Below are 27,719 nucleotides of genomic sequence, written 5' to 3'. Positions count from 1 at the left end.
TTTAATATAATATGAAATATACTGAATCGCTCACATTGTTATAAAATACAGCGTTAATATAACAGTAATATATGACGCATTCCTTCTACATATATTTTGTATTTACCATAATTCGCTTATTGTACAAAGCTTCTTGCAATTAATTGTCTCTAGGTCTTCTCAAACACCCAAAAGTATGTTTACAAAATTGTCTTCAAATATCCGTAACGTTACGTTGACTCACTTGGGAAATGCTTTTTAATTAATCTGAATTCTAGACCCAGTCTCTAAAGTAAATCATGTATTGTTTTTATTTTAGATTGCAGCCAAGAATACACAGACTCCACTGGTATTGACCTTCATGAATTTCTGATTAATACATTAAAGAATAACCCCAGGTAATTGTTAGTATTTTAATAAGATGTGTTAAGTCAAAATGAAATGCAAAAAAATAAATTGTGTGTCAGACATTTCCATGGTCTACTTTGCCCTTCCCAAATCTATATTGACATTTACATGTGCAGCATTTATCACAAAAAGTTTATCATATAATGTCAAATACATTTGTGCATGTTGTAAATGCACACAATAAGTGTTACAGTATAGTACTTTTGTGAATAATAATGAAAAATGCAATAAAACACAGTTGTGAATCGAAGTACTGTACAACATTCTCTCTAATAAGTTAGTAGAATATTCTAATGAAAGGTAACTGTCCATGTAATAATTATATGCCTATGAACTACACATACACATATTGGAGGACGTGGCAGGAGGTCCTTAACACTGTTTCTCCCTGCAATAGAGATGATTTAGTTGTGACTAATACTGTAGGTGTTATTTACTAAACTCGGAGTGGTGCCGTTGTTTCTTTCTCGGCACTTTCTAAACTCATCCAGCTGCAAAACTGGGAAAAAAACCATTGCAAAAAACACACCACATTTATATAAACAAATAAATCCCATTGAAAGCAATTGACGTATGTTTTTCTGTTGCAATTCTTTTGCTGTAGTTTTGCCCCATTTTCACAGCTGGGAGACTTTATTACATACCACCATAATATTCACTTGATATATTTCAATTACATTTGCCTGTTTTTTTTTATTTTTTATGAACTAACAAACATTCTTTTAGTATGCATTGTAAAAAAAATGGAAAACATTTAAGAATGTCCAAGTTATTTGATATAATCATTCATAAATAACAATATAATACATTTGATTATATGTAATTTGAATTTATTTTCTATATAACCGTTTGTATAATAAATGTGTATATGTAAAAAACATGTATATGCCAGGATTATTAAGCTTGTACTACAGACTTACTGCTTGTTGTGTAGAAATTTAAAAGCAAGAAACATGTAAGACATCTTTATTTCTGTAAAAAAAAAAAAAAAACATTATGTGCTAGTTAAGCGCATAGTCTTTCAACTGTTCTTTTTATTGTTTAACAGAGACAGGATGATATTGTTGAAAATGGAACAGGAAATTATTGACTTTATCAATGACAACAAGTAAGCATGATCTTTCTTCAGATAACAATTCCACTAGAAAAAAAACAAGCTACTCCGCCAGGTCACTGTATCTACCAAAGTGTATCCTATCTTATTTCTACTCCCTAATTACTGAAGGGAAATATCATCTTTGGAGACGAGACACACAAATTATAATTTTTTTCTGCTTTTCATTTTATATTGAATTTTTATAGTACATACTGCTGCGGCAGACTTTATTCTTACTAATCACTGGCTTGTACCGGGCATGTTCCTGGAATGTGACACTTTTCACCCGGAGCATGCCGGGCTCCTTTTGCCTTCCCAGCCAGGCGCATAACACGGCTGACGCGCGGTTGATGTGTTAATTAATAATGGTTCAGGATTTACTAGGCTGCAATGCTTCGCGTGTCCGCCAGATGGCATACATTCATAAATTGTAATGCAGTATATATATATATACATATATATACTGTATAACAACAACCCCTATAACCCCTAACATACAGTACTGTACACATACAGTACTGTATATGCACATCAATGATACTGTAGGCCGGCGGGGGCGAGATGTGTTTGCAGCAGAGAGAGAACCGCTGCTCTCTCTGCGCAAACATCGGGACATTCAAAATTATTTAAAATACATTTTTATTCATAGTGTACATGTGCAGGGGGTCTCTGGAGCTGAACCGCGTTGGTTTCAGGTCGGGGGACCCCCTGCTCCCCGAGATACAGCCCCCTCTATGAGGTGCCGGTATCCCTCTGCGTTTAAAGGTCCCGATCACGTGACCCCGGCCTGTAAAGCAAGCAGAGGGATACCGGCACCCCCTAAAGGGGCCTGTATCTCGGGGAGCAGGGGGTCCCCGTACCTAAAACCACAGCGGTTCTGCTCCGGAGACCCTCGGCACATCTACACTGTGAATAAAAAACATATAAATAAACACTCGTTCCTTACCTTAGCGGCAAATTATAATTTTTTTCTGCTTTTCATTTTATATTGAATTTTTAAAGTACATACTGTACATAGTACATGAGCAGTTAAAGTCAAAGCATATTTTTGAGGTTCTAAAGTAATACACAAAAATGGAATAGGGAAGTGAAGAAAATGTAGAGAGATCCTCATAGATGTGTTAATTAATAATGGTTCAGGATTTACTAGGCTGCAATGCTTCGCGTGTCCGCCAGATGGCATAAATTCATGAATTGTAATGCAGTATATATATATATATACATATATATACTGTATAACAACAACCCCTATAACCCCTAACATACAGTACTGTACACATACAGTACTGTATATGCACATCAATGATACTGTAGGCCGGCGGGGGCGAGATGTGTTTGCAGCAGAGAGAGAACCGCTGCTCTCTCTGCGCAAACATCGGGACATTCAAAATTATTTAAAATACATTTTTATTCATAGTGTACATGTGCAGGGGGTCTCCGGAGCTGAACCGCGTTGGTTTCAGGTCGGGGGACCCCCTGCTCCCCGAGATACAGCCCCCTCTATGAGGTGCCGGTATCCCTCTGCGTTTAAAGGTCCCGATCACGTGACCCCGGCCTGTAAAGCAAGCAGAGGGATACCGGCACCCCCTAAAGGGGCCTGTATCTCGGGGAGCAGGGGGTCCCCGTACCTAAAACCACAGCGGTTCTGCTCCGGAGACCCTCGGCACATCTACACTGTGAATAAAAAACATATAAATAAACACTCGTTCCTTACCTTAGCGGCAAATTATAATTTTTTTCTGCTTTTCATTTTATATTGAATTTTTAAAGTACATACTGTACATAGTACATGAGCAGTTAAAGTCAAAGCATATTTTTGAGGTTCTAAAGTAATACACAAAAATGGAATAGGGAAGTGAAGAAAATGTAGAGAGATCCTCATATAACCAAAAAATATTTTGTTAGATCCTACTTTGCATGCACAGATGTATCAGAAGTCGTTAAAAATAAGATAAAAATATTTGAGAATTAGGGGTAGGGAAATTCTTGGGTGGTATGGTAGTTCAGAGAAACCAGTAATGTTTTCAAGGTTTGCCAAAATATAGAGAACGAAGGCAATTAAAAAAAAAATACAGTACCAATACTCAGGGTCGTCAACAAACTTCCTGGGGCTCAGGACTAGAGCTTCACCCGTGTCCCCCCTCCCCCTTGTATGAGCGGCCTTTCAAACCCTCCCCTTTAACACCTGTATTTTTCTCCACCCTGTCTCTCACTCTTCCCCTCAGTCTTCCACCCTTTCTTCCTTACTCATTCTCCCCCTCCCTCTCTTACACCCCCTCTCTCCTCTCTCTCCCCCCTCCTCTCTGCTATCACTCAATTGCCCCCTCTCACGCAATCCTGCTCCTTCAATCCCACCCCCCCTCCTCACACTTATTTCCCTCTCCTCCCCTGGCCACAAACACTAGCCCCACACCTAATACAAATACAATACCCCTTCCCAATACATCGCCACTACCCCTCCAAATACAGACATCACTACCCTCCAAATACAGACACCACTACACACCACTAGATACAAACACCACTACACACCATCCCAGATAAAAACACCCCCACCAGATAAAAAAACAACTACTACCCCTTAGATACAATTATCACCACTACCCCATATACAATTACCACTACTACCCCCCAGATATAATAACCAATTCCCTCCGAGATAAAATTAGCAACACTACCCATCCCAGATAAAATGACCAACACTACCCCCCAGATACAATTACCACCACCCCCAGATACAATTACCACCCCCCACACAAATACAATTACCACCCCCAACAAATACAATTACCTCTTGGTGCGTGCCGGAGGCTGCGTGCAGCCGAACGTCAGGCCCAGCTTTCAGCATGCACTGGAGGGACAGAGTGGATGGCATGGGAAGAGGAGGCAGTAGCTGGGGACAGCCGGGAGACAGGGTCTGGCAGCTGGACACAGAAGTTGGCCAACTTCCAGCGCCAGAAGGCCAGGGCCCCCCACTTCCAACGGGCCCAGGACACTTGTCCCGACTCTTCCCCCCTGTCAGCGGCCCTGCAATACTTGATTATCTAAAATGGCAGTCGAGTGGTTCATTTAACATTTGTTTTAGTTGCTTTGTACCCCATTGCAGGGTTATGTTGTGTAGCCATGTCTGGGTTTGGCTACTAATCTGCCCTGCCTAGCATGTAAATCCTGGTATAAGTGCAGGCAGTGTTAGGCCCAATCTGGGGTTTCCACTGCAGTGAGCAGCTCCCTTGAGTGACAGGGGGGGTGGGACAAGGCCTGTGCTCTGCCCAATCTTGGGCAAAGACCTTGGACCCTCCCCCAGGGTACTTAAGGGGCTGCACATGTACATTTAGTCAGTTGTCTCTCACCTGAGAGAGACTGTCCCACAGAACAGTGTGCGCAGGGCTATGGTCACCTTCATTCCCCTCCCTTAGGGTAGTGAGGACTATACCTCCTACTCCACCAGGGAGTAGGGGAAGTGCATAGGACCAGCTCTGGAGGCCTCAAGCCCCAGGGTTGAGTCCAGGGACCCTCCTGAGACTTGGAAGATAGTGAATCAGTTAAGGACTGGATTCTATTTGCTGTATCCTGTGAGTTGCAGAATAATTAGAAACAAACAAGCAATGGGGGAGCATGGGGTTAGACAGGCATGTACAATAACAATGAATGTTGACAGTAGTTCCAATGGTCAGGTGAGATGGGGGGTAAGTTGTATTTATTATAGTACTTACACTGCCATGTGTAAGCAACCACAATTAGTGGTAGCTTTCTGAAGGCGAGCTCCGCCTCTCCCAGCAATAGTGGATGTATATTGATAGCGTAAAAGGAAATAAATAAATATATATATAGCTGTACTCACACGGCCCAGTGTGAGCAGTTGCAGGGGTTTGGTTACTTTGGGGTTAAATTTAACCCATCCACATCTGTTTGCCACGCAATGGGGGCTTTCCTCAGTTTTTGGGTCAGCAAAGGACTCAATCCCTAATCCCAGGCGTCAGCCAGGCTCTCCTCCCAAGTGTTGTGATGCGTGGGGGGGTGGGAAAACAAGTGAGGCACGGTTTCAGTTTAAGTGATCAAAGAAAATTGCATTTATTAATTAATTAAAAACAGCAACGGGACTCACATACATAAAGGATGGACCCCTGGCCTCCTCACGTAGTCCAGGATCGAGTGTAAGCAGCTGTTTGCGCCCGTCCCGCGTCTGGGATGCAGGGAGAAAAACCTGTCCTGCTGGGCTGCAAAGGCTGCTCTGCGATCTGGCTACGGAAGCCTCCTTGGGTCAAATTCAGCTGGTGATTTGGAGCAACGCGTTTCGCCGACGCATCGGCTTCCTCAGGCTCAAATGATGACGTGGAGGGGGTCTGCTAGCTTTATATAGACCCTCTAGGTGATTAAAATATTAATTGAAGCTGTATTTTAATTCCAAATTCTTATAAGACTTGAATTTGGCTTCGCTATGTGTTGTTTTTAATGTCTGGATTCTCACTGTACATGTGATATCATTTGTGTGCATATTGTAACACATATATATACCTCTAACTTCGTATACTACTAATTGGAACTTCAAGATCTATATGGGTTCCGTTATCTATTGTTTTAATCCAAAAATTATTACATAACTTATATCTCTATAAGGGTGAGATTTTAAACAGTGTTTTTCATTTGCTGTCTTATCTTATACTTTCATACATAATTTTATAAATGCAGTTTTTATACAATTACCTGTTAAAATCATTAAATATCCTATTACACAAGAACATATGTGATTGCCAACTTACATTCATGTCATTTATACCCAATAAACAATTAGCATTTTGGTAGCTTTGACCAGAAGGTTTTGAAGGATCAGGCTTACTTCTTAATACAAATTAGACTAAACATACAATTAAAATTCTTTGAAATTCAATAATACACGTTTGCCACATAATCTAAATGTTCAAAAAGAATACTCTCTAAAACATACTAATATGAATTTTAAATGTTTGGACACATATAGAATTTCTATATAAATACATTAAAATATAAATAATTACATAAATACATAAAACTGCTTAAAAATGCATGAAAATCGGAAATACGGTCTGAAAAGAGGGAAAGGGACAAGAACAAATAAAAAGTTTGTTAAGTACTTGATAGGGTTTAGAAAATCCCTTCCTTAACAGTTTGACATATTTATCGCACTTATGCAGAACATCGTATACCTCTAAAGAATCACAGTTAACTCGTCATGTTTTAGTTAAATGCTGCGATATCAAGGTCAACATTGAGAACCGGCTGGGGACATAGATTTCAAACGGTATATCCAAAACGCCTCCCTCTGTTGGAGACGTCTCGATCTATCTCCCCCTCTCCAATTCTCAGGAACCACCTCTAATCCTCTGTAGCGTAGTCCTGAGGGGTCTGCCCCGTGATGTTGTGTGAAGTGAAGTGAAGTGGCACACTATTTGTAGTCAGGCCCCTTCTTATATTGCCCAAGTGCTCCAGTATGCGAACTCTAAGACTTCTTGAGGTCCGGCCCACATACTGCAGTCCACATGGGCACTCGAGCAGGTACACTACAAAGTTTGTTCTGCAACTAATAAGTTGTTTGGTCTTAAAAACCTCTTTAGTGACATTTGAACTAAAATGTATTTTGTCTGTCAATGCGTGTTTACAGGCCTTGCACTCAAAACACTTAAAAAATCCTATTGGTTTCGGCAGCCAATTAGTAACCTTAGTTTCGGATTCCTTCCTATATACACTTGGTACCAGTTACTTTTTATGTTCTCTGCCTTTTTAAAAATTACACGGGGTGTCTTGGGCAAATAGTCTTTTAGTACTGTATCTTTACACAGCACATGCCAATGTTTCATTAAAAATTTTTTAATCTTATGGGACTCATTGTTATATTTAGTGACAAATGGTACAATGTAATCTGAGTTGTCCTCTTTTTGTTTTGGCACCATCATTTGTTCTATATTTAAGTCTAAAGCTCTCAAGTGCGCTGCCTTAATTACATCTTGCTTGTAATGCCTTTCTCCAAATCTGGCTCCCAAGATTTCTGCTTGTTCTTCATACACTCCAACCTCCGTACAGTTCCGTCTTATTCGTCTAAATTGCCCGAACGGTATGTTGTTTAACCCTCTATGATGATGGCAGCTATTGTTAAGCAAGAAATTGTTGGCATCAACTTCTTTGAAATAGGTCTTGGTTTTGACAACATTGTTTTCGATGTAAATAGTTAAATCAAGGAAGTTGATGCTCTCTTTGCTTGTCTCGGATGTAAATCTCAAGTTGACGCCATTTTTATTGATATGGGTCAAAAAGGGTTTGAGACTCTCCTCATTCCCCTGCCAAACAATGAGCACATCATCGATGTATCTCCGCCAGAGGACCAGGCTTGCTCCATATGGGTTCCCAGACCAAATGTTGGTCTCCTCCCAATGTGCCATGAAGGTATTGGCATAGCTAGGAGCAAACCTGGTCCCCATGGCGGTCCCACACTTCTGCAAAAACATGGACCCGTCGAACCAGAACAGGTTGTGTGACAGGATGAATCTAATTCCGTCTAGCAGGAAACGTTTCTGCTCTTGTGGAACTGAAGCGTCTTTATCTAAAGCGGATGCCACTGCTGCACACCCATCCTCATGCCTGATTGATGAATAAAGTGACGTAACGTCACAGGTTACTAATAAATAGTTCTCCTGCCATTATAGTGTTGACAATAAATTCAGGACCTCTAAGGTGTCTTTTAGATAAGCTTTTGCACTGGTTGCATATTTCTGAAGGTATATGTCCACATACTCTGAAAGGTTCTGCGTCAGAGACCCGATACCCGAAATTATGGGTCTGCCTGGTGGATTCTGGCGGTTTTTGTGAATCTTGGGTAAAAAGTAGAACACCGGTTTCACTGGTTCTGTTGTAAGCAGATAAGTGAACTCCCTTTCACCCAAGATTCCAATGTCCCTAGCTTCGCTTAAAATCAGTTTTAACTCCTCCTGGTATGCCCTTGAGGGGTCTTGTGTCAACCTTTCGTAAGTTGTTCCGTCACCCAAAATGCGAAGAGACTCGGCGAGGTAATAACTAGTGTCCATGATAACGACACCCCCCCCCCTTTGTCTGCGGGTTTAATTGTGATGCTATTGTCTTCGCCTAATGTTTTAAGTACTTGTTTTTATTCTTTGGAAAGGTTTTCCCGATGTCTGCTTTTTCTAGACGCTAATTCCTCAAAATCGTCCATAATAAGTTTGTTAAAAACTTCTAAATATTGGCCCTTACAGTGCCCTGGGTAAAAGTTAGATTTACTTTTAAGGTTGGTGTGTATGAACACATCCTTCCTGGTAGACTCGGACTCTAATTGATCCTTTACTTGTGTATACTGTTCTGTGCCTCTTCCTATAATGTTTTTATTAATAAAAAACCTTTTAATTGTTAATTGCCGTAGGTATTTTTGTGCATCAATAAAAAGATCGAAGCCACTAGGGCCCCTTGAGGGTGCAAAACTCAGTCCCTTGGCTATTACTTGTGTTTGCACTGGATCTAGTGGCTTCAAACTTAAATTAAAAATGCCTTTCAGTGTGCTTGTTTCTTTTGCTCTGCATTTCCATCTTCCTCTCTTCCCTCCCTGCCTCTTTTCTTTCCCCTCCCTTCTGGTGTCTCTTGTACCCCCGGGTCGTCTAGGCAGGAGAATCTGTTTTTTATCTCTATCGACGTCCGTGGTGCCTGTTCTAAAAAAGAGACCCCTGCCCTAGGGCCTTCTGCACGTTCCCAAATGGGCATTCTAGTTGCCCCATGTTCTGTCCTTTTGTCCCTATAATCCCTCCTATCTCTCCTTTCTTCGTACCTTTCCCTCGACCTTTCCTCCCTAGAGCGCCTTGGAGATCTGTCTCTTCTTGGTGAGCGTTCCCATCTGTAACTCCGGTCATCCCTAGTGTATCTTGTGTCCTTATTATTAGAATAATAGTTGCCCCCTTCTCTACTATAATAATTAGTGTGCCTTTTCTCCGTCTCCCCTGCGTATTCTCTTTCATATCTAGGGTGTCCCCCCTTGGAATACGTATTATTGGTATATTTCTCCCTACGTCTGTCGTCATGTTGGTATTTTGAAGTGGGTTTATGCTCATTCACATTCCCACTACTCTCTCCTGATTGATCTTTCTTAGATGGTTGACCTACAGACTTAACGGGGCTTTTCTTTCCATCTGGAGGTTTGTGGGGTGCCTTCTTCTCTCTCCCTAATGCTGAATTACTTCTATCTCTCTCCACTGGTTCTCTCGTTGTTGACTTATCCCACTTTCGCTGCTTCCCATCCCTGTAATCTTCTTCGTTTCTTATGAATTTTTAATTTTTATTTATAAGGATATTCCTTTCTAGTGTATCCAATTCTGTAGATAGCTTACTATTCAGGGTGTTAAAACTGGGATAGCTCATGAGGGGCTCCAAAACGGTTTTAATCTGATTAATCTCTGTATCCAATTTTATAAGAGTTAGATCATGATGGGATATGAGCAGGTTCATTAGATCTATGCTGCATGTGTCCAGTATTTTTTCCCACATGCAGGCATACTCTATTTCTGTTAGTTCGAAGGAGGAAGGTTTATGGACTCTAAGACCCCTAGGGATCCTTGCGACCCTCAGATACTCTTCTAGATATGTTTTATCCAGTAGGATACGCACTTCCTTCTTCATCACTTTATCTAGCTTTTCAAACTCTGTCTTGATTATATCGGGGATGTTACCATTTTCGAGTTGCAGAATAAAGCTGTTCTTGTTTTATAAAATATAGTTCTGCCTGAGATTACAACCTATCAGGGGAAGTATCAGAGGGTTCTCCTGCAAGGATTATCTCCGGCACTCCTGGATCCTGCATGAGATAGAGGCGCTGAACCACTGAGAGAATAACTAAACATCTCCCCAAAAGCCTGTCCCGTCTTCCCCATACCACTGGCGGAAAGCTCAGCGTCCTGTGAACCAGCAAGTATCCAGCACTACACACCCTGTAATAGGCAGATCTCTCAGAGGGTGGAGGAAACACCTGTTACATTTGGAGGCGCTGCTGAGATGCTCAACAAGGCGGGCTTTTACTGCAAAGCAAGCCAAAGAAAGAGAAAGAAGGTTCGCTTTCAAGCTAAGTGCAAAGAAGGATGGGGGGACAGGTGTAGTGTCCAGGGGACTCTTGTCTACCATAGTAAGAGACCAACTTCCCCACCAGGGTGCTGCAGCCTGCGCTGTACCTAATGATGTAATCTGTGCTGAAGCAACATGCTATCTGTTCTGGTTCGTTGTCACCATAAGGAATGATATGTAGGATGCCAGCAGGGGGTGTTTTGGTTGCCTCAGGCACAGAAACCTCTGGAAAGGGACTATGGTATCACGGTCAAGGGGTGGTGTTAAGGTATTGCTGGGTAGTGTCCAAGGGAGGGGAATCTTGAAAGTCAGGGTTGCCAGAACCTCCATTTGAGGAACTACCACAATGCTATTAGCAGTTTGGAGCACATGGAGCCACAGTGTACTTAGAATGAACTGTCAACGTGTGCAGCATACTGGAGGGGTTTTTGCCTAGCTAGGGGTACATTCTCCATCCTACAACCTTTGCAGCGTGTGAGAAATGGTTTCCCGCCAAAATAGGATTACCACGTTGAGAAGTTGCAAAGTTGCAAGCTTTACTTTGCAAATTATGTGCAGGGCTTAGCGCAAAGCTAATCCACGCCCTGCAAAATGAGTGGCTCGGCGCAAAAGCAGGAGCTTCACCCACCTACTGTGAGTGGCTCGACGCGAAAGCCGAGGCCACACCTTTCTTTATTGTGCCAGTGCCCCTCATCCACCAGGGGGAAGATGAACTAATCAATCAAAGAGACTGTTATCACTGAGGGTGGAGCCGTATGCGAGCTACTGCACCTCAGTTCCTCGTGATGAGCAAGCAGAGAAGAGCTATACTCACTACATTGCTGAACTTTATACTGCCAACTTTACATCACAATGTCTGGATGTAAAGTGTCACAGTATCGGCTACCATGAGTCTTCTTGGTAGTGGAAGTGAATGGGGAGAGCTATCTACAGAGTCTCTGTCCCTGCTGCAACTTCCCGGACAGAGAGGCGAGCCTGATGTCAAGGTGCCCACGGTGTGGAACCACACATCTGAAGCCTGAGGTGTTTCTGCCTGCTTCCCCCAATCGAAGAAAAGAGGCAGCCTTCCTGCAGAGAAGTGTGGCTTGGACGGTGACCTCGGGAGCAGACGCTTCAGGGGACCAGTGTGTCCCTGTTCCCAAATCTACCGTTGAAGACTTACTGGGAAAGGTGACCGCCCTGGAGGAGGCTGGGGTGCTTCCACTGGTGGCGCAGGAGTGGGATCGCTACCTGCCGATTGCTGCCAGCGAGCGTGAGGTGTATCGGTGCTCTTCCACTGGGAGTGGGTCCCAACCATCTTCATCAGATGACAGCAGCAGCGGACGGCAGTCCGTAGTGATGCTCCGGTCGGAGCATCACTCCAGCGCAGCTGAGGACGAAGAGCCTACCTGCCCGATCGAGCAACAGCGCAGTTCTGCTCGGATGATGTCACTGCAATCAGCAGTGCATCCAGAACAGCGGAGGAGTGCCAAGGGCGTGCGGCTCCCAGAGAGACGCCGTTGGACGTGTCTGCTTCTGATCGAGAGGACTACGCGACTGCCAGGAGCCAGCGGAGCGGTGAGGATCATCTTGCTTCTTCCCTCCATGCTCCAGCAGAAGCATCCGGTGAAGAGGTACCGACCAGTACTACTTCTAACACGGAGGATGACTACACCCTTCCAATTGCAACTGGAGGATATTGATGCCCCTCCGGTGCGGCTAGATGACGTCACCTTGGAGGCGACCGCTCAGGCGGAAGAGACCCTACGATACCGGCTCCGATGAGTACCGCTCCACTTGACACAGCATTACTGAGACACCACGACCGTGCCAATGGCTGAGGGGGTAAGGCTCCTACAGACCCTGAGAAGCACCACGTGCAGGTGACCGGCCTGGGTAAGCCTTTTGCCCATGACCTTCCCAGACCTGTTGCCAGGTCTAAGACTGTTACTACACGGGCCTGGGGCAACAAGAAAATTGTCAAACCCTCTCCGGACTGGAGAGACTGTGTGGACTTTGAGGACTATTTGGATGGGGAAGTGACGCTGAGAGTATAATCTCCTACGGAGGGAAATCAGATACATCAGAGACATCAGGGGTAGCCTCTAGGATGAATTCTAAATCTGATCTGTCGGCTTGCTCTACACCAAGGGGAAAGTTATTACAATGGTGAGACCCCATGTTCCAAGGTTTTGTCCCCTATATGAATAGAATCCAGATCCTCTTAATCAAGGGGGACACTGTGGATCACTGGTTGGAGGAGGGGAAGTTCTCTATAGGAGAGACCATCAAGGCCCTCAGGAGAAGAGATATGAAGATTCAGTTGGGGATAGTAAAACCTACCTGCTTAACCATTCTCTATCAGGAGTCCCCCTCACATGAATCACTGTTCTGGGTATTACTGTAACGTACGTGCTTGCCACAAACTGGTACCGGACCGCGGGGCTGAGGTGGGGATGTATAAGCACCGACCTTAGGCCACGGAGTCAGGTCCGGAGTGCGGATTTTGTAATCATACATAGCCAGGTCAGGATTGGAGAACGTAGGGTTAACGTTATCCAGGCAGGGGTAAGGCAGGCGACACAGGAGCGGTAGTCGAGGAAACAAGCCGAGGTCATCAACAGGAAATCTTGGGTGAAGGTACTTCAGGGATAGGAACAGGAACTGGAAATCCAGTGCTACAGCACAGAACGGCACCCCCTAGCCGGGTACAGCCGAAAGTGGTGGAGACCACTGGGAACAGGAACTGCAGAATCCAGTGCTTCAGCACAAAATGGCACCCCCTAGCCGGGTACAGCCGAGAGTGGTGGAGTCCACTGGGAACAGGAACTGCCAACAGGAAGGCCACAGGAACAAGGGGTGCAGACACGCCACAGGAAACACTGGGGACACCAGCGTAGCCACTTCAGCGCGGCGGAGAAGTCTACCAGGAACAAGGGAAGCAGCGCCGGGGCTGCTAAGCAAGAAGGCCTTGTGAAGCAGGGGACTGGAAGTAGGATACCAGGCACAAGGAGGCCTAGCAGGGCAAACAGGGAGTCTGTGTCAAGCAAAGTCACTTGCAACTTGGATTGCAAAGTCTATGTCCAGCAACTTCCTGAGGGCGGGGCAGGCACTAAATAGCACAGGAGGCCAATCAGGCCAGAGCTTCACAGGAGGCAGCAGGAGGCAGGTGATTGCAGAAGCAGGGAATAGTTTGTCTGGAGCCTTCAAAGCTCCGGATGGATGGGCTCCAGCCAAACCCAAGAGTGGATTCCTGACAATTACCTTGTCAGGCCAGCAGCCGTAAACTATCGTAACTTAGCCGGCTGACCGAGCCATAGGTTAAAGATATTGGTAATATAGCTATAACTACCCATATGTCCCCGAACCCATCATGTGGGAGATAGAGGACCATAGGGAAGATTGGTTATCGGATGCTGTAATAGAGTATCTATCATCTAAGTGCAGCTACTCTCGATATTACACTGAAGACAGAGTATGCTACCTCATGGAAGTGTTGAGTGTAGGAAGAGGTATCTTTATGGATCGGGTGGAGTATCGCTCTGAGCAGGGTCTAAAAAGAGTGTTCTCAATTATGGTTCCCAATCATCAGGGCAGGCTAGTTAAGAAGCCTGAAAGCATTAAGCATTATTATTGAGGGGGTAAAAGATTCTCCATGTATGGGAGTGATCTGTATGCCTCATGAACTGTATGCAATTGTATTGTTAGCAATTGTTATGCATTTTTCAGATGTTGTTCCAAGCAATGGATGGTACATCAAAGTTAGGCTCCAAGCGGGGACGTTGAATTTTCCACTAGACGGAGAGTTTAGCCATGTCTGTTTTGGCTACTAATCTGCCCTGCCTAGCATTTAAATCCTGGTAACAGTACAGGCTGTGTTAGGCCAAATCCGGGGTTTCCCCTGCAGTGAGCAGCTCCCTTGAGTGACAGGGGGTGGGACAAGGCCTGTGTTCTGCGCAATCCTGGGCTCAAACCTTGGCCCCTCCCCCAGGGTACTTAAAGGGCTGCATATGTAAAGATAGTAATTTGTCTCCCCCCTGAGAGAGACTGTCCCACGAAGAGTGTGCGCAGGGCTCTGGTCAACTTCCATCCCCTCCCTTAAGGGAGTGGGAGTGAGGACTATACCTCCTACTCCACCAGGGAGTAGGGAAAGTGCATAGGACCGGCTCTGGAGGCCTCAAGCCCCAGGGTTGAGTCCAGGGACCCTCCTGAGGCTTGGAAGATAGTGAATAAGTTAAGGACTGGATTCTGTTTGCTGTATCCTGTGAGTTGCAGAATAAAGCTGTTCTTGTTTTATAAAATATACTCATGCCTGAGACTACAATCTATCAGGGGGAGTGTGACAGGGTAAATAAAAGCCACCAGTTATATGCCTGGAAAACCTATGTCTAGGCTGCAGTGCAGCACTGACTAGGTTAACTTCAGCTGGGAACCTCAGGACAATTAGTTGGATCCCAGCTGCCTAATCAAGGTGTGTTAAAACCCAGGCTGTACACACATGGAGCCTGGCTGTTGAGGAGAGAGGAGTAAGCTGCTGAAGAGATTTCCTGATACAAGGTCTGATTAGTAAAGTAGATGAATTGTGAACTGTCTGTCCCCTGCATAGAAAAGGGTAGCTACCTTATATATAGACTGTCTGCTAAGGAGAAACTGTTTTTGTTTTGTCTGCTGAAGAAAAGCCATTTTTCTTTTGTTGCTGATGAAAAGCTATTTTTGTTTTGTGTGCTGTATATATCTTTTAAGGCTAAATAAATAAGCCTTGTCAAGAAACCCGCGTGTGTAGTTGCATGTACCCTGCAACATATGGTGTCAAGAATTGGGAAGGATTTTTTTCAAAATGCTCCTGCAGTTAATGGGCCACACACACACACACACAGGAATGGAAGAACTTTTGAAAGACTTTCTGTGCGAGCAGAACAGACAGCAGGGACAGTTAATGCAGGAGCAGACCAAACAGCAGGGACTGTTAATGCAGGAGCAGGCCCGGCTGCAAGCGGAGAGAGATGAAAGACTACAAGCAGCACAGGATGAGTGGATTGCCAAGCTGCTGACCCAATTCCAAGGGTCTGCCAGTGCAGAACTGGCAAGCAGACCCCCGATACTCCTGAGGAAAATGGCTCCGAACGAGGATACAGAGGCTTTTTTACTGACATTTGAAAGCGTCGCCGAAGCTCAGGGCTGGGCTGCAGATCGCTGGGCAACTGCTTTGGCCCCGCTCCTCATAGGAGAAGCCCAGGCCTCATATCAGGGCCTCCCTACAGATCAGGCAATGGACTACCAACAAGTAAAAGCCGCCATACTGGATCGCTTAGGTCTGACCCCAGAGACCTACTGGCAGCAGTTCCGGAACATGAAGTACACCGCTAAGATGATACCCCGGGTCCTCGCTCAGCGATTATTGGACTTGTGTACGTGCTGGATACAACCCGAGGAGTGCACTAAGGTGGCAATTCTTGAGCAGGTGGTTTTGGAACAATTTCTACAAATTATACCCCCTTCCGCACGCTCGTGGGTAAACACCACGCTTCTGAAACCCTAGCTTTGGCGGTCCGACTCATGGAGAACTTCCTTGGGGCTGAGCAGCAGGCGAGTGTCCTGGACCCGACTCCACCGGCACTTGTGGACGCCCAAAGAGGGAGGTCGGATCAATGGGGAACCTACGGCTCATCACAGAACCGCCAAGTCCAATGGAGGGAGCAGTCGTTCCAGCAAGGACGGAGTCCAAATGCTGGTCCCCGCAGAGACCCTCATCTCCTTCCGGATGTCGGCTCATCGCAAAATGAGAGAAACTTCCGAGGACGTCGCCCACAGGACCCACCAGATGCCTGGTCTCCAGTAACCGGTCCAGCGGAGCGCTATCCACAGCCCCCTCCTGCGAGGGAACCCTCTCCATGTTCCGCCTGCGGAGAACAAGGCCACCGGTATGTGGACTGTCCACTGATGGATTGTTCATTCAGCAGAACCGTCGCCTCGGCTTTTACTGGAGAAAATTACAAGCCCTGGCTACTTCCAGCCCTGATTGGGGGAAAAACCGTCCAGGCCCTTGTAGATTCGGGCTCTGGGAAAACTCTGGTCCTCCAGGAACTGTTACCGCCCAACGTGTGTTCTTTTGACTCCCCATGGAGCATAGAATGTATACACGGCGATGTAAAACGCTATCCGACGGCCAAAATCCAGCTACAAGTAAAAGGTCAGGAGGCTTACCTCGAAGTAGGAGTCGCTCCTTGGCTTCCTGCCCCCATTGTGCTCGGTCGGGACTGGCCTTTCTTTTCGGACCTAATGGCCCCAGTCTTTCACGAGGAGCCTCCTTCTAGGGCTCCGGAGAACCCTGGCAAACTGTTCCCCTCGGCAGACCTTTTTCCCATTAGACACCGGGTTCAAAAGACTCGGAAGCAAAGACGCTTGGACAAACAGGACTGGTTGCAGAAATCTGGGTCTCAAGGTGACCATTCTAGTAGTCAGAGGTCACAAGTGATGGCTGGGGATGGCCAAAGGGAGGGGATATGGGCCCTGGAGATTTACCAGACCTGTACCTCCCTGACTTTCGCCAGAAGCAAAGGGAAGACCCAGTCCTTGCTAGACAGTATGACAAGGTGGTGAAAATTGATGAACAGATTTTAGATGCTCAGGGGGTGATAGTGTTCCCCCATTTTGAGCGATCAAAGGATATCCTATATAGGGTGAATAGGCAGACACAAACAGGGGAGGTCACCAGACAGATATTGGTTCCCAAGGCGTTTGTTAAATCTGTGTTCACTCTAGCCCATACTGTCCCTTGGGGTGGTCACCTGGGCAGAGATAAAACATTGGATCGTATTTCATCCCGATTCTATTGGCCAGGGATGCATAGTGATATTGCTAAGCTATGTGCAGCATGTCCGGAGTGCCAGCTAACTAGTCCAAAAGGACAAAAACCAGCCCCTTTGGTTCCTGTACCCTTGGTGTCAGTTCCCTTTGAGAGGATTGGGGTAGACTTGGAAGGACCTCTAGAACCTTCTGCGAAAGGACACAGGTTTATCCTTGTAATAGTTGATTATGCGACAAGATATCCTGAGGCGTTCCCCCTGAGTACAGCAACGGCGAAGCAAGTAGCCAACAAGTTGTTGGAACTATTCTCACGGGTTGGACTTCCCCAGGTTTGTTGACAGACCAAGGTACAAATTTCATGGCTAAACTGATGCAGGATGTCTTAAAGTTACTAGAGGTCAAGTCTGTTCGGACATCGGTCTACCATCCACAGACTGACGGATTGGTGGAAAGATTTAACCGAACTCTAAAAGGGATGCTGAGGAAATTTGTAGATTCAGAGAAGAGAGCCTGGGATGATCTTCTCCCTTTTCTGCTGTTTGCAGTGCGGGAAGTTCCGCAGGCCTCCATGGGATTCTCTCCATTTGAATTGCTCTATGGCCGCCAACCCCGGGGTATCCTAGACCTCCTAAAGGAGTCCTGGGAGGAACAGCAGTCCCCTTCTAAGAATACCCTGCAATATGTACTAGACCTTAGGAAGCGCCTAGATGTGGTCGGCCATTTTGCCAGGGAGAATCTTAGATCAGCCCAGGACAGTCAGGAGAGAAATTACAATCAGAATGCTCGCATGAGAGTGTTTCACCCAGGAGACCAGGTGATGTTATTGTTACCCAGTTGCGAGAGTAAACTCCTGGCCAAATGGCAGGGCCCATTCGAAGTACTCCGCCGTACGGGTGATGTGGATTACGAGATCGCTCAACCAGGGTCCAGGAAGGGTAAACAAATTTACCATGTGAACTTGCTGAAACCCTGGAAGATGCAGCGATCTCTATTCATCCACCCGGTGGAGGAGGAAACGGACTTGGGTCCTCAGCCTCCACGGGAGAACATCGTGAGTGACGATAAAATCCCAATGGGTAAACAGTTGTCCTCTGAACAAAAAGGGGACTTGTTAGCAATAATTACACAATTCCAGGATGTTTTTTCTGACTTACCAGGACAAACTAACTTAATTTCCCATGCAATCGAGACAGCACCTGGGGTAAAAGTACGTTCCCGTCCTTATTGGTTGCCTGAAAGTCGTAGGGCTCTGGTAGAGAAGGAGGTACAAGAAATGTTACACTTAGGAGTGATTGATGAATCATGCAGTGAGTGGTCCACTAATTATGGTCCCTAAACCTGATGGGAAGGTAAGATTTTGTGTGGACCTCCGAAAGGTCAATGCGGTATCCAAGTTTGACGCATATCCAATGCCAAGGGTGGACGAATTAATTGACGCCCTTGGTAACGCGGAATATATATCCACGTTGGACTTGACAAATGGATACTGGCAAATACCCTTAGAGGAAAAGTCGAAATGCAAAACAGCCTTTGCCACTCCAATGGGTTTATACCAGTTTGTGACAATGCCATTTGGACTGCATGGAGCCCCAGGCACATTTCAGAGACTCATGGATAAGTACTGAGGCCCCATAGGACTTATGCCGCAGCCTACCTAGATGACATTGTCATTTATAGTAAACACTGGCGGGCCCATCAAAATAGGCTGAAAGCGGTCCTCAAATCTCTAAGAGAGGCATGGCTCACAGCCAACCCTAAGAAATGTGCCTTGGGTAAAGCGGAAACCAAATACTTAGGGTATGCAGTGGGAGGTGGAAAAGTAAGGCCACTACCCGACAAGGAAGTTCGACCCCCAAACAAAAACGCAGGTACGCTCTCTGCTGGGTTTAGCAGGGTACTACCGGCGGATGATCCTGAACTATTCGGAAGTGGCAGCCCCTTTAACGGACCTCACAAAAAAGTGTTCCCCTAAACAAGTGGTGTGGTCAAGGGATTGTCAGAGAGCCTTTGAGGACATAAAAAGGTGTCTATCAGAGGGTCCCATCCTTAGAAGCCCAGACTTCAACAGCCCTTTTATAGTGCAAACAGATACATCAGAGATAGGGCTAGGGGCAGTTTTGTCACAACAGTTTGAGGGAGTTGAACATCCTATCCTTTTCCTGAGTAGAAAATTGTTCCCAAGGGAAAAAAACTACTCAGTGATTGAGAAAGAGTGCCTCGCAGTAAAGTGGGTTATCGAGGCTTTGAGGCATTACCTGGCAGGAGTCCATTTTACTTTGGTGACGGATCATGCTCCACTGAAGTGGTTAAAGAGCATGAAGGATTCCAATGCTAGATTGACTAGGTGGTATATGGCCCTCCAACCCTTCTCATTTCAGATTCAGCATAGGCCGGGAAAAGAGAACGCAAATGCTGACTTCTTTTCTAGAGAAGGAGTGGATGGTCGGGCTTCAGCCGTGCGTAGCCCCAGCCACACACTAACAGGGGAGGAATGTGACAGGGTAAATAAAAGCCACAAGTTATATGCCTGGAAAACCTATGTCTAGGCTGCAGTGCAGCACTGACTAGGTTAACTTCAGCTGGGAACCTCAGGACAATTAGTTGGATCCCAGCTGCCTAATCAAGGTGTGTTAAAACCCAAGCTGTAGACACATGGAGCCTGGCTGTTGAGGAGAGAGGAGTAAGCTGCTGATGAGATTTCCTGATACAAGGTCTGATTAGCAAAGTAGATGAATTGTGAACTGTCTGTCCACTGCATAGAAAAGGGTAGCTACCTTATATATAGACTGTCTGCTAAGGAGAAACTGTTTTTGTTTTGTCTGCTGAAGAAAAGCCATTTTTTTTTTGTTGCTGATGAAAAGCTATTTTTGTTTTGTGTGATGTATATATCTTTTAAGGCTAAATAAATAAGCCTTGTCTAGAAACCCACGTACCCTGCAACAGGGAGTATCAGAGGGGTCTCCTGCAAGGATTGTCTCCGGCACTCCTGGAGCCTGCATGAAATGGAGGTGCTGAACCACCGAGAGAAGAACTAAACATCACCCCAAAAGCCTGTCCTGTCCCCCATACCACCGGCGGAAAGCTCAGCATCCTCTGAACCAGCAGGTGCCTAGCATTACACACCCTGTAATAGGCAGATCTCCCAGAGGGTGGGGGAAACACCTGTTACATTTGGAGGCGTGGCTGAGATGCTCAACAGGATGGGCTATTACTGCAAGCCAAAGAAAGAGAAAGAAGGTACGCTTTCAAGCTAAGTGCAAAGAAGGATGGGGGGACAGGTGTAGTGTCCAGGGGACTCTTGTCTACCATTGCAAGGGACCAAGTTCCCCGCAAGGGAGCTGCAGCCTGCGCTGTCCCTAATGATGTAATCTGTGCTGAAGCAACATGCTATCTGTTCTGCTTCGTTGTCACCCTAAGGACTGATATGTAGGACGCCAGGAGGGGGTGTTTTGGTTGCCTGGGGCCCAGAAACCTCTGGAAATGGACTATGGTATCACGGTCAAGGTGGTGGTGTTAAGGTATTGCTTGGTAGTGTCCAATAGGACCAGCTCTGGAGGCCTCAAGCCCCAGGGTTGAGTCCAGGGACCCTCCTGAGGCTTGCAGAATAATGCTGTTTTTGTTTTATAAAATATACTCCTGCCTGAGACTACAATCTATCAGGGAGTATCAGAGAGTTCTCCTGCAGGGATTGCCTCCAGCATCCCTAGAGCCTGCACAAGATGGAGGCGCAGAACCACTGAGAGAAGAACTAAACATCAACCTAAAAGCCTGTCCTGTCTTCCCCATAATACCAATGGAAAGCTCAGCATCCTGTGAACCAGCAGGTACCCAGTACTACACACCCTGTAATAGGCAGATCTCCCAAAGGGTGGGGGAAACACCTGTTACATTTGTTTTTACATACCTTAGATATTTTAGCTTTATTAAAAATAACACAGGAACTGTCCTAGAAACTAGGGTCTATACTACTGTAATTGCTTGGGTCTTTTCACTGCCTTAGCGTGCTTTAGGTGAGCTGAAACGAGAGAAACGGTCATGTTCTCTACAGATTAAATGTGATTTACCTTTTTTTACCATAGTACCATTCACATACTGTTATTTAGAAGTTCATGATGGGAGAACAAAATCGCAGCACCTGACATGATGTGTTTTGTAATGATAGGGGGAGATACACTAAGATGTGTTATGGATTATCGCACAGTCAACCTGCGTTCATTCATGTCAATGGCAGTTAAGATGGGATCAAGGTGCATAATCCATATCGCAACTTGATGAATACCGGCGATAGTGTTTGCTTGCCTTCTCTCTATGGGGGTTATGCACTAAGCAGTAATAAGTGCTTTTAAGTGAGATAAAAAGCCATTATAGCGTGATATTGCCTGCTGTGAGATTCACGAAGCAGTGATAAGTCTTGTAAGTGAGATAAATGCCTTTATAGCGTGATACTATCTGCAATGAGATTCACAAATCAGTGATAAGTGCATTTAAGTGGGATAAAAAGCCATTATAGCACAATACTGCACTTTTATCACTGCTTTGTGAATCTCACAACAGGCAGTATCACGCTATAAAGGCATGTATCTCACTTAAAAGCACTTATCACTGCTTTGTGCATAGCACCCAGAAAACCCACTTGTCACTGCTTAGTGCATAACCCCCTATGTCATATTAAATCAATATGTTCAGCATCACCTCTCCTTCCCCTATTAATTGTGAATTGCGCTAAATGGGGAGTAAATGTGCACAAACTAGAAATTTTTGTAGCCACAAGGTTTGTTTTGTCATTTTTTTTAAGCAGAAAGTATAGGAGATAAAAATCCTACAGCATGGTCATATTTAATGGGTCACATCAAACTAGAAGCAGCTGCTTTAAGGTACAGTTTTGCTTTCTATATAATATAATACAATCGTTTCTTAAATCTTTTGGACCATTGAATAATATAGGTCCTATAGGTTTTAGAGAAAGTTTTATAGGTGTTGTAAAGTATAATTTTTTTTAAATTAGCTTCTCATGTTAAAACAGTAATATTTCCTACGTGACTGTTTTATATGAGTATTACAAGAGCCCATTAGAACCTCTGGACTCTAACCAGTGCTCTATAGAATTGTTTGGAGTCCAACCTGTAGCATATGTGCCAGAAATGTCACATGGCAATATATAAACCGCCGTGCAGGATGTTGCGGGGGCAATCTTTTCCCCTTACTCCATGGTAGATGGTGTGAGTTGAAGATTTATACTCGAAGACACCCTCTAGTTAAGAAGTTTGGGCCTTGGTTGAGGAACCTGAGAGTGATGGGGAGGTAGGGGGATGGTGTAGAGAGTGAAATGAGAGAGGAAGAGAATGAGAGAAAGGTGAAAAGGGTGTTGGAGACTAGTTCATCAGATATTATGCTTCATTTTAATATGTATAGTATGTACTCATGGTCAAGCGTAACATTAATTAAAAAAATGTAGATGCAACATCCCACTAGAAAACATGGTAATAAACCCTTGTAACACACCGTCTCTAATGAGCTTAACTTTTGGCAAACATCATTGGAAAGGCTAACCATCACTGGTCATATGTATAATTGCCATATAATTAAACATTTTAGTGGGCTAAAATAGATTTACAGTACCTACTTATCTACTGTACTGTATGTGTGTAAAACCTTGAGTAAGTGCTATTGATGCTTCAAAATCCTTACAAGTAGAACAAAAATGAGTAGAAATTATGCCTTTAGTGGTTCAGTCTTTTAGTGATTAAAGGCACACAAAGTACCTGAGTCCAGAGTCATGTGATCACTATTAAAGTGACAAGAGGAGTCTCGAATGCTTTTTTCCCTTACATAAATATTTAATTTCAAGTACCTGCAGGGCACCACAGCAGTGAAAAAAGTTGACAAAAACAATATGATCTTCATTGATTACTGCAAGGACGACAGTCTTGTTGGCTTTTTTGGCTGCAACATCAATAGGACACTAAAGATAGTAGCTGAAAAGTATACAAACTTTTAGAACCATTTACTGTAGGTCCAAAGTCCCAAGGTAGTTTTTAGAACATTTTTGGTTTGTATTCTACCATCACCTACTACTATTATAGCAGTTTTATGTTTGTTTGTCATTTCAGTAACCATTTTAGAAAATTCCCTCAAATGTCATCATATCAAAGGATGCTTGTGCACAGGGTTGCAGCTTACTTTGGAATGGACCACAATGTCGATCAAACTGGGAAGTCTGTCATAATTAACAAAACCAGCAACACCAGGATGTAAGTACTAGACTATTCTGTAATGCTTCCTTACTGTAATTCTGAAACTTGCCTATACCTTTCTTTTTGTTAGTTCTTTGATCGTTGATGATATTGCACATTTCAGTTGACCTTATTTAATAATTTGCCTTTTTCTCACCCTTACTTATTTGGTTGGTTGCATAGTTATTATGCATTTACCATTTTTATATACACAGTGCTTTTGAGAGAAATATAACACTGAATATTTTCATTGGTGCGCTGATATTTTAATACGTGGGATATCTGCAGCAAAGTTTTATATGTTAAAAGTATTTTCAAACATAATGGTGAAAAAGTATATATTTGTCATGCCTGTGATAATTTATGTAACCTGTATAATATATTAACTATTTTGTGATAGCTATTATTACTTATTAATAGCTGTTCAGCTGATTCCCAACTCTTCAAAACTTGTTAAGATAAAATGATTGAAATATTAGGTATGCTTTAATGATTATAGACCAATATATTGTGTTTTGATTAAGTAATTATGATAGACTGGTTCCATTTTAAAGCAGAAAAAAAAATCACAGAAAATTGATCACTTCTTTTTTTACATAATTGGTGCTGAACTATGCATTTTTTAGTGTCGCAGATGTTCTTCGATTTTCACAATTTTTTTAAGTTATTAGAAGCAGGAATAGTTGTGCTTTTTTGAATAGGCTGAAAATTGTTTTTAAAATAACCATTTGTAAGATATGACAATTTGCTTGTCACGATGAATTAAGTAGGTTAACGGTTGTTGGTGTTATGTATGGATTGAGGGCAATTTAATTTAATACAGGGTCTCTCTCATTCTTTCTTTCTCTCTCTTTCATACCTTTGCATAGTAATGAATATTCCATGTCTACCCATATTAATTTTGTACTCATGGGGGGACAGGTAGGAAATGTGTGGCTAACTAACCTCCCATGCATTATACGTTTCAAGAATTTAATAGTAACTATGCAAAATATAGATATAATTATCTTTCTTATTAATAATTTATGTTTGTACACTATGCTACCTTCATAGGAAATAAAGACTTCAACTAGCCATGGTTTCCTATCATGCTGTAATTGTAATGTTTTTTGAAATATACAGTGCTCCAGGTGCTTCAGTAAAGAAATTAATAATAATAAATAGATTAGGCAATCAGAGGAAGTTCAATGCCCTCTCCGTAATCTTTCCTTCTCGTTGGTCTAGGTCATTACTGTTGTCAAGTAATGGCATGAATTTGTTCCAGTTCCCTAGGTGATCACTTAATCTTGAGAAATGAGACACCTGAGCAGAATGCTGTAAACAGGTGGTGTGATTATTATCTCCAGTGAAAGTCTTGCTTTTGTAAAATCTTTGAGTATTCTGTAAAGTAGCTATCCCAGCACACGGCTGAACCATTCTATTTGGAGCTCTGTGCCCCTAGTTCCCAACATACCTACTGGTGAAAGTACTGGCATTTTAGTCCCCGCCAGGTGAAACAAAATGACAGTTCAAATTGTCTACGTCATGCTGGCCAATAGGAAGCCGAAGTGTCATCCATTGTGGCTTCCTATTGACCTGTGTAAATTGGAAGATGTAACAACTGGGAAGCAACATTGGCACGTTCATCTGTAGGCATAACTCCGGAAACTCCCTGGTTCGCTTCCTGAAAAAAAATATTATTGAGGGTGGGTAGGGGGGACTGCTACATTAATATTAATATTGTACTTGCCTTTCTCACGTATGTGATAGACATTAACTACACAAATTATAATATGCTGAAACGTATTTAAAATGATAATCCACAGCCTTTGACTATGAAGTTACATACATATAATTGAAGTCCTTTGTTTGTCTTAGAAAGTAGAAAATAGCCAAGAATAGAATGGAACAGAACATCAGAAATACATAAGGATAATTACTGTTTCATATATTATCTTTTTCATTTTTAATAAACTCCTCAAGCGTCCTGACAATTTTGCCCTGTAGACAGAATTCTCAAAGATTCCTATCTCCGTAGATATGTCAAGCATATTCCATGACAGTTACATTAGATTCTCTCACATTTAAACCTTTCCTAATTCTTCCCATTCCTGCCTCTTTAGCATTCATACTGTAGCACCCATCCCTTTCATTACTTTCATTCTCTTATTCATTGACTAAGCAAACCTTCTACTAAATAGTATTACCCAGCCATCCTCCCAACTTTCTCCCCTGATATGTTTTTAAATCGCTGCTGTACCTTTCCTAAATTCATCTACCCCTAAAAGTCTGTTCTAATTAAAGCATTTCCTCATTTGTTTTTAAAGTCCTACATTTTCGCATTTGTGTACTTTTAGAGATCCAGTTCTACTTAGGACCAATGTAAACACAATAATATGTGTAGTATGTAGTATATTGATGAATTTTGCTTTTTACAAAACTAGACAAGTGTAAGGAATTTCAAATCAGCAGGTAAGTTTATTTTTTATTTAATGTTTGTAAATAAAGTATGTTTAGACGTGGACGTTTTTAATGGTTTTATCTTCTGCCCTGTGTTATATTACTGTGTGTTAAGAACTCTTCCTCTTCGTCTCTGATATGTAGGGTGTTTGAATAAATACTGTATAGAGTAGGGAATCAGCATTGTTTTAGGCTTCACAAGCAGCATAGAGGCGTATTCTAGTAGCTTTGAATTTGTCATTGCCAAATCGGACGTTTTGGCATGTTCAGAACTCTCAGTATAAAATGTGTGAAAAAATAGTATTTTCTATTGCAAATCACATTTTCTAAACTGCATGTATAAAAAGTGACAAACCGATTTTTGTACTTGCTTTACAAGTGAAATTACCTGAAGGTGCAATTTCCCACCAGAGCCTGAAATTAGGGTTTTGCGTGATGGTAGTGGTGGTGGAGGAGAAGGAAATATGTAGAGCATTCCAGGCGATTTGGACATGCGATAACAGCTTACTGAATAGCAAAACATGCAAAATCACTTGTAAAGTGTACTTTAGATGTGTTAAGGCACATTTCGAAGCTACTAGAATAAGCACCATACAGTCTATTTAAAGGAGTTTTAGAGAATACTACCATCAATCCCCAGGCCCCATGCACCATTCTTCACCAAGATGCTTTTTACGATTCCCACAATCCAATGCAGGCAGACAAGAGACATGTAATTCTGGTAAAATCACTATCATGATTTCAAAGTATAGAAGAATTCATATGCAAACAATGATTTTTTTTTAATGATCAGTTAAGCAGGACTGCTTTTTCAAGTCACTTTTAAAAGTTTATCTATGTAATAGACCTGAAGGTTATATAGTTTTTTTTTGTTACTGATCTTATATTATGTTTACTTTAGCTCTTCATTATCCTTCCCCATTCTCTAGTTGGTCCTATTACAAGAAGTGTTGTAAAATATAAAACTACTGTAGTTTGGAATAGGGTTGAGCAATAGCAAATAATTTCCCAATGTAACGATATTGAAAAATGTGCCACGATACCAATATTTTTTGTGATAAATATCTGTTGAATAGGAAACAGAAAAGAACCTTAAACTCGGCAAAAACAAAAGATGACATCAATAACTTAAATATAAAAGCCTTTTTTATATTAAATGTTAAAAATTATTTGGAAGGTTTTAACATGTATTAGACATTTAAATGTGTTTTTAAGTAAGCTCCATTTGTAATTAAATCAAATAGCCTTGCTTCCACCTATCCCAGGACATCAGTGATGGGAGAAAGGAAAGGTATTAGTAGAATGGGGTAAACAAAGGGAAAATGTGTCCTCGAAGTAACAGAGAGGTGCTGCTAACATCGGGAAAGGAAGCTAGGGGGGTGCCACGATCCAGTGCACACTGGCAGCTGTGTCCTCTTTAAAGCTACTGCATCTTAAACTACAAGTCATCAGCTGTCCGTACGACTTCAGTGACTCCAATGGCTTATTGGAATACTGTGATAATAAATCAATATATAGACTTATAAGTTTTTATTATTGCAATATTACTTCCATATCGGTATAGTGCCCAACTCTAGTTTGGCATAAACCACACTTTCCAAAATCCCCTCTAAGAAGTAATTTGAAGCAATGTAAAACTGTTTTAACTATCGAAACAATTTTAAATACTTATATTTGGCATAGTTTGTACT

General features: G+C 43.2%; 1 protein-coding gene across 11 annotated transcripts in view; it reads left to right on the top strand.

The window, feature by feature from the left end:
* ARPP21 (cAMP regulated phosphoprotein 21) overlaps positions 1–27,719 on the top strand; it is a 296,095-nt gene that overhangs the window by 70,006 nt on the left and 198,370 nt on the right. For 10 of the 11 annotated variants that reach the window (XM_075586268.1, XM_075586272.1, XM_075586271.1 and 7 more), the window contains 3 exons: positions 299–377; positions 1,436–1,495; positions 23,467–23,607. In XM_075586268.1, coding sequence (XP_075442383.1) covers positions 299–377; positions 1,436–1,495; positions 23,467–23,607 — 280 coding nt within the window. The remainder of the gene's footprint in view (positions 1–298; positions 378–1,435; positions 1,496–23,466; positions 23,608–27,719) is intronic. The other variant, XM_075586270.1, reaches the window with a different exon arrangement.

The sequence above is a fragment of the Ascaphus truei genome, chromosome 2 (assembly GCF_040206685.1).
Source record: "Ascaphus truei isolate aAscTru1 chromosome 2, aAscTru1.hap1, whole genome shotgun sequence".
NCBI classification, from domain to species: domain Eukaryota; kingdom Metazoa; phylum Chordata; class Amphibia; order Anura; family Ascaphidae; genus Ascaphus; species Ascaphus truei.
This window is presented reverse-complemented; position numbering and strand designations above follow the sequence as displayed.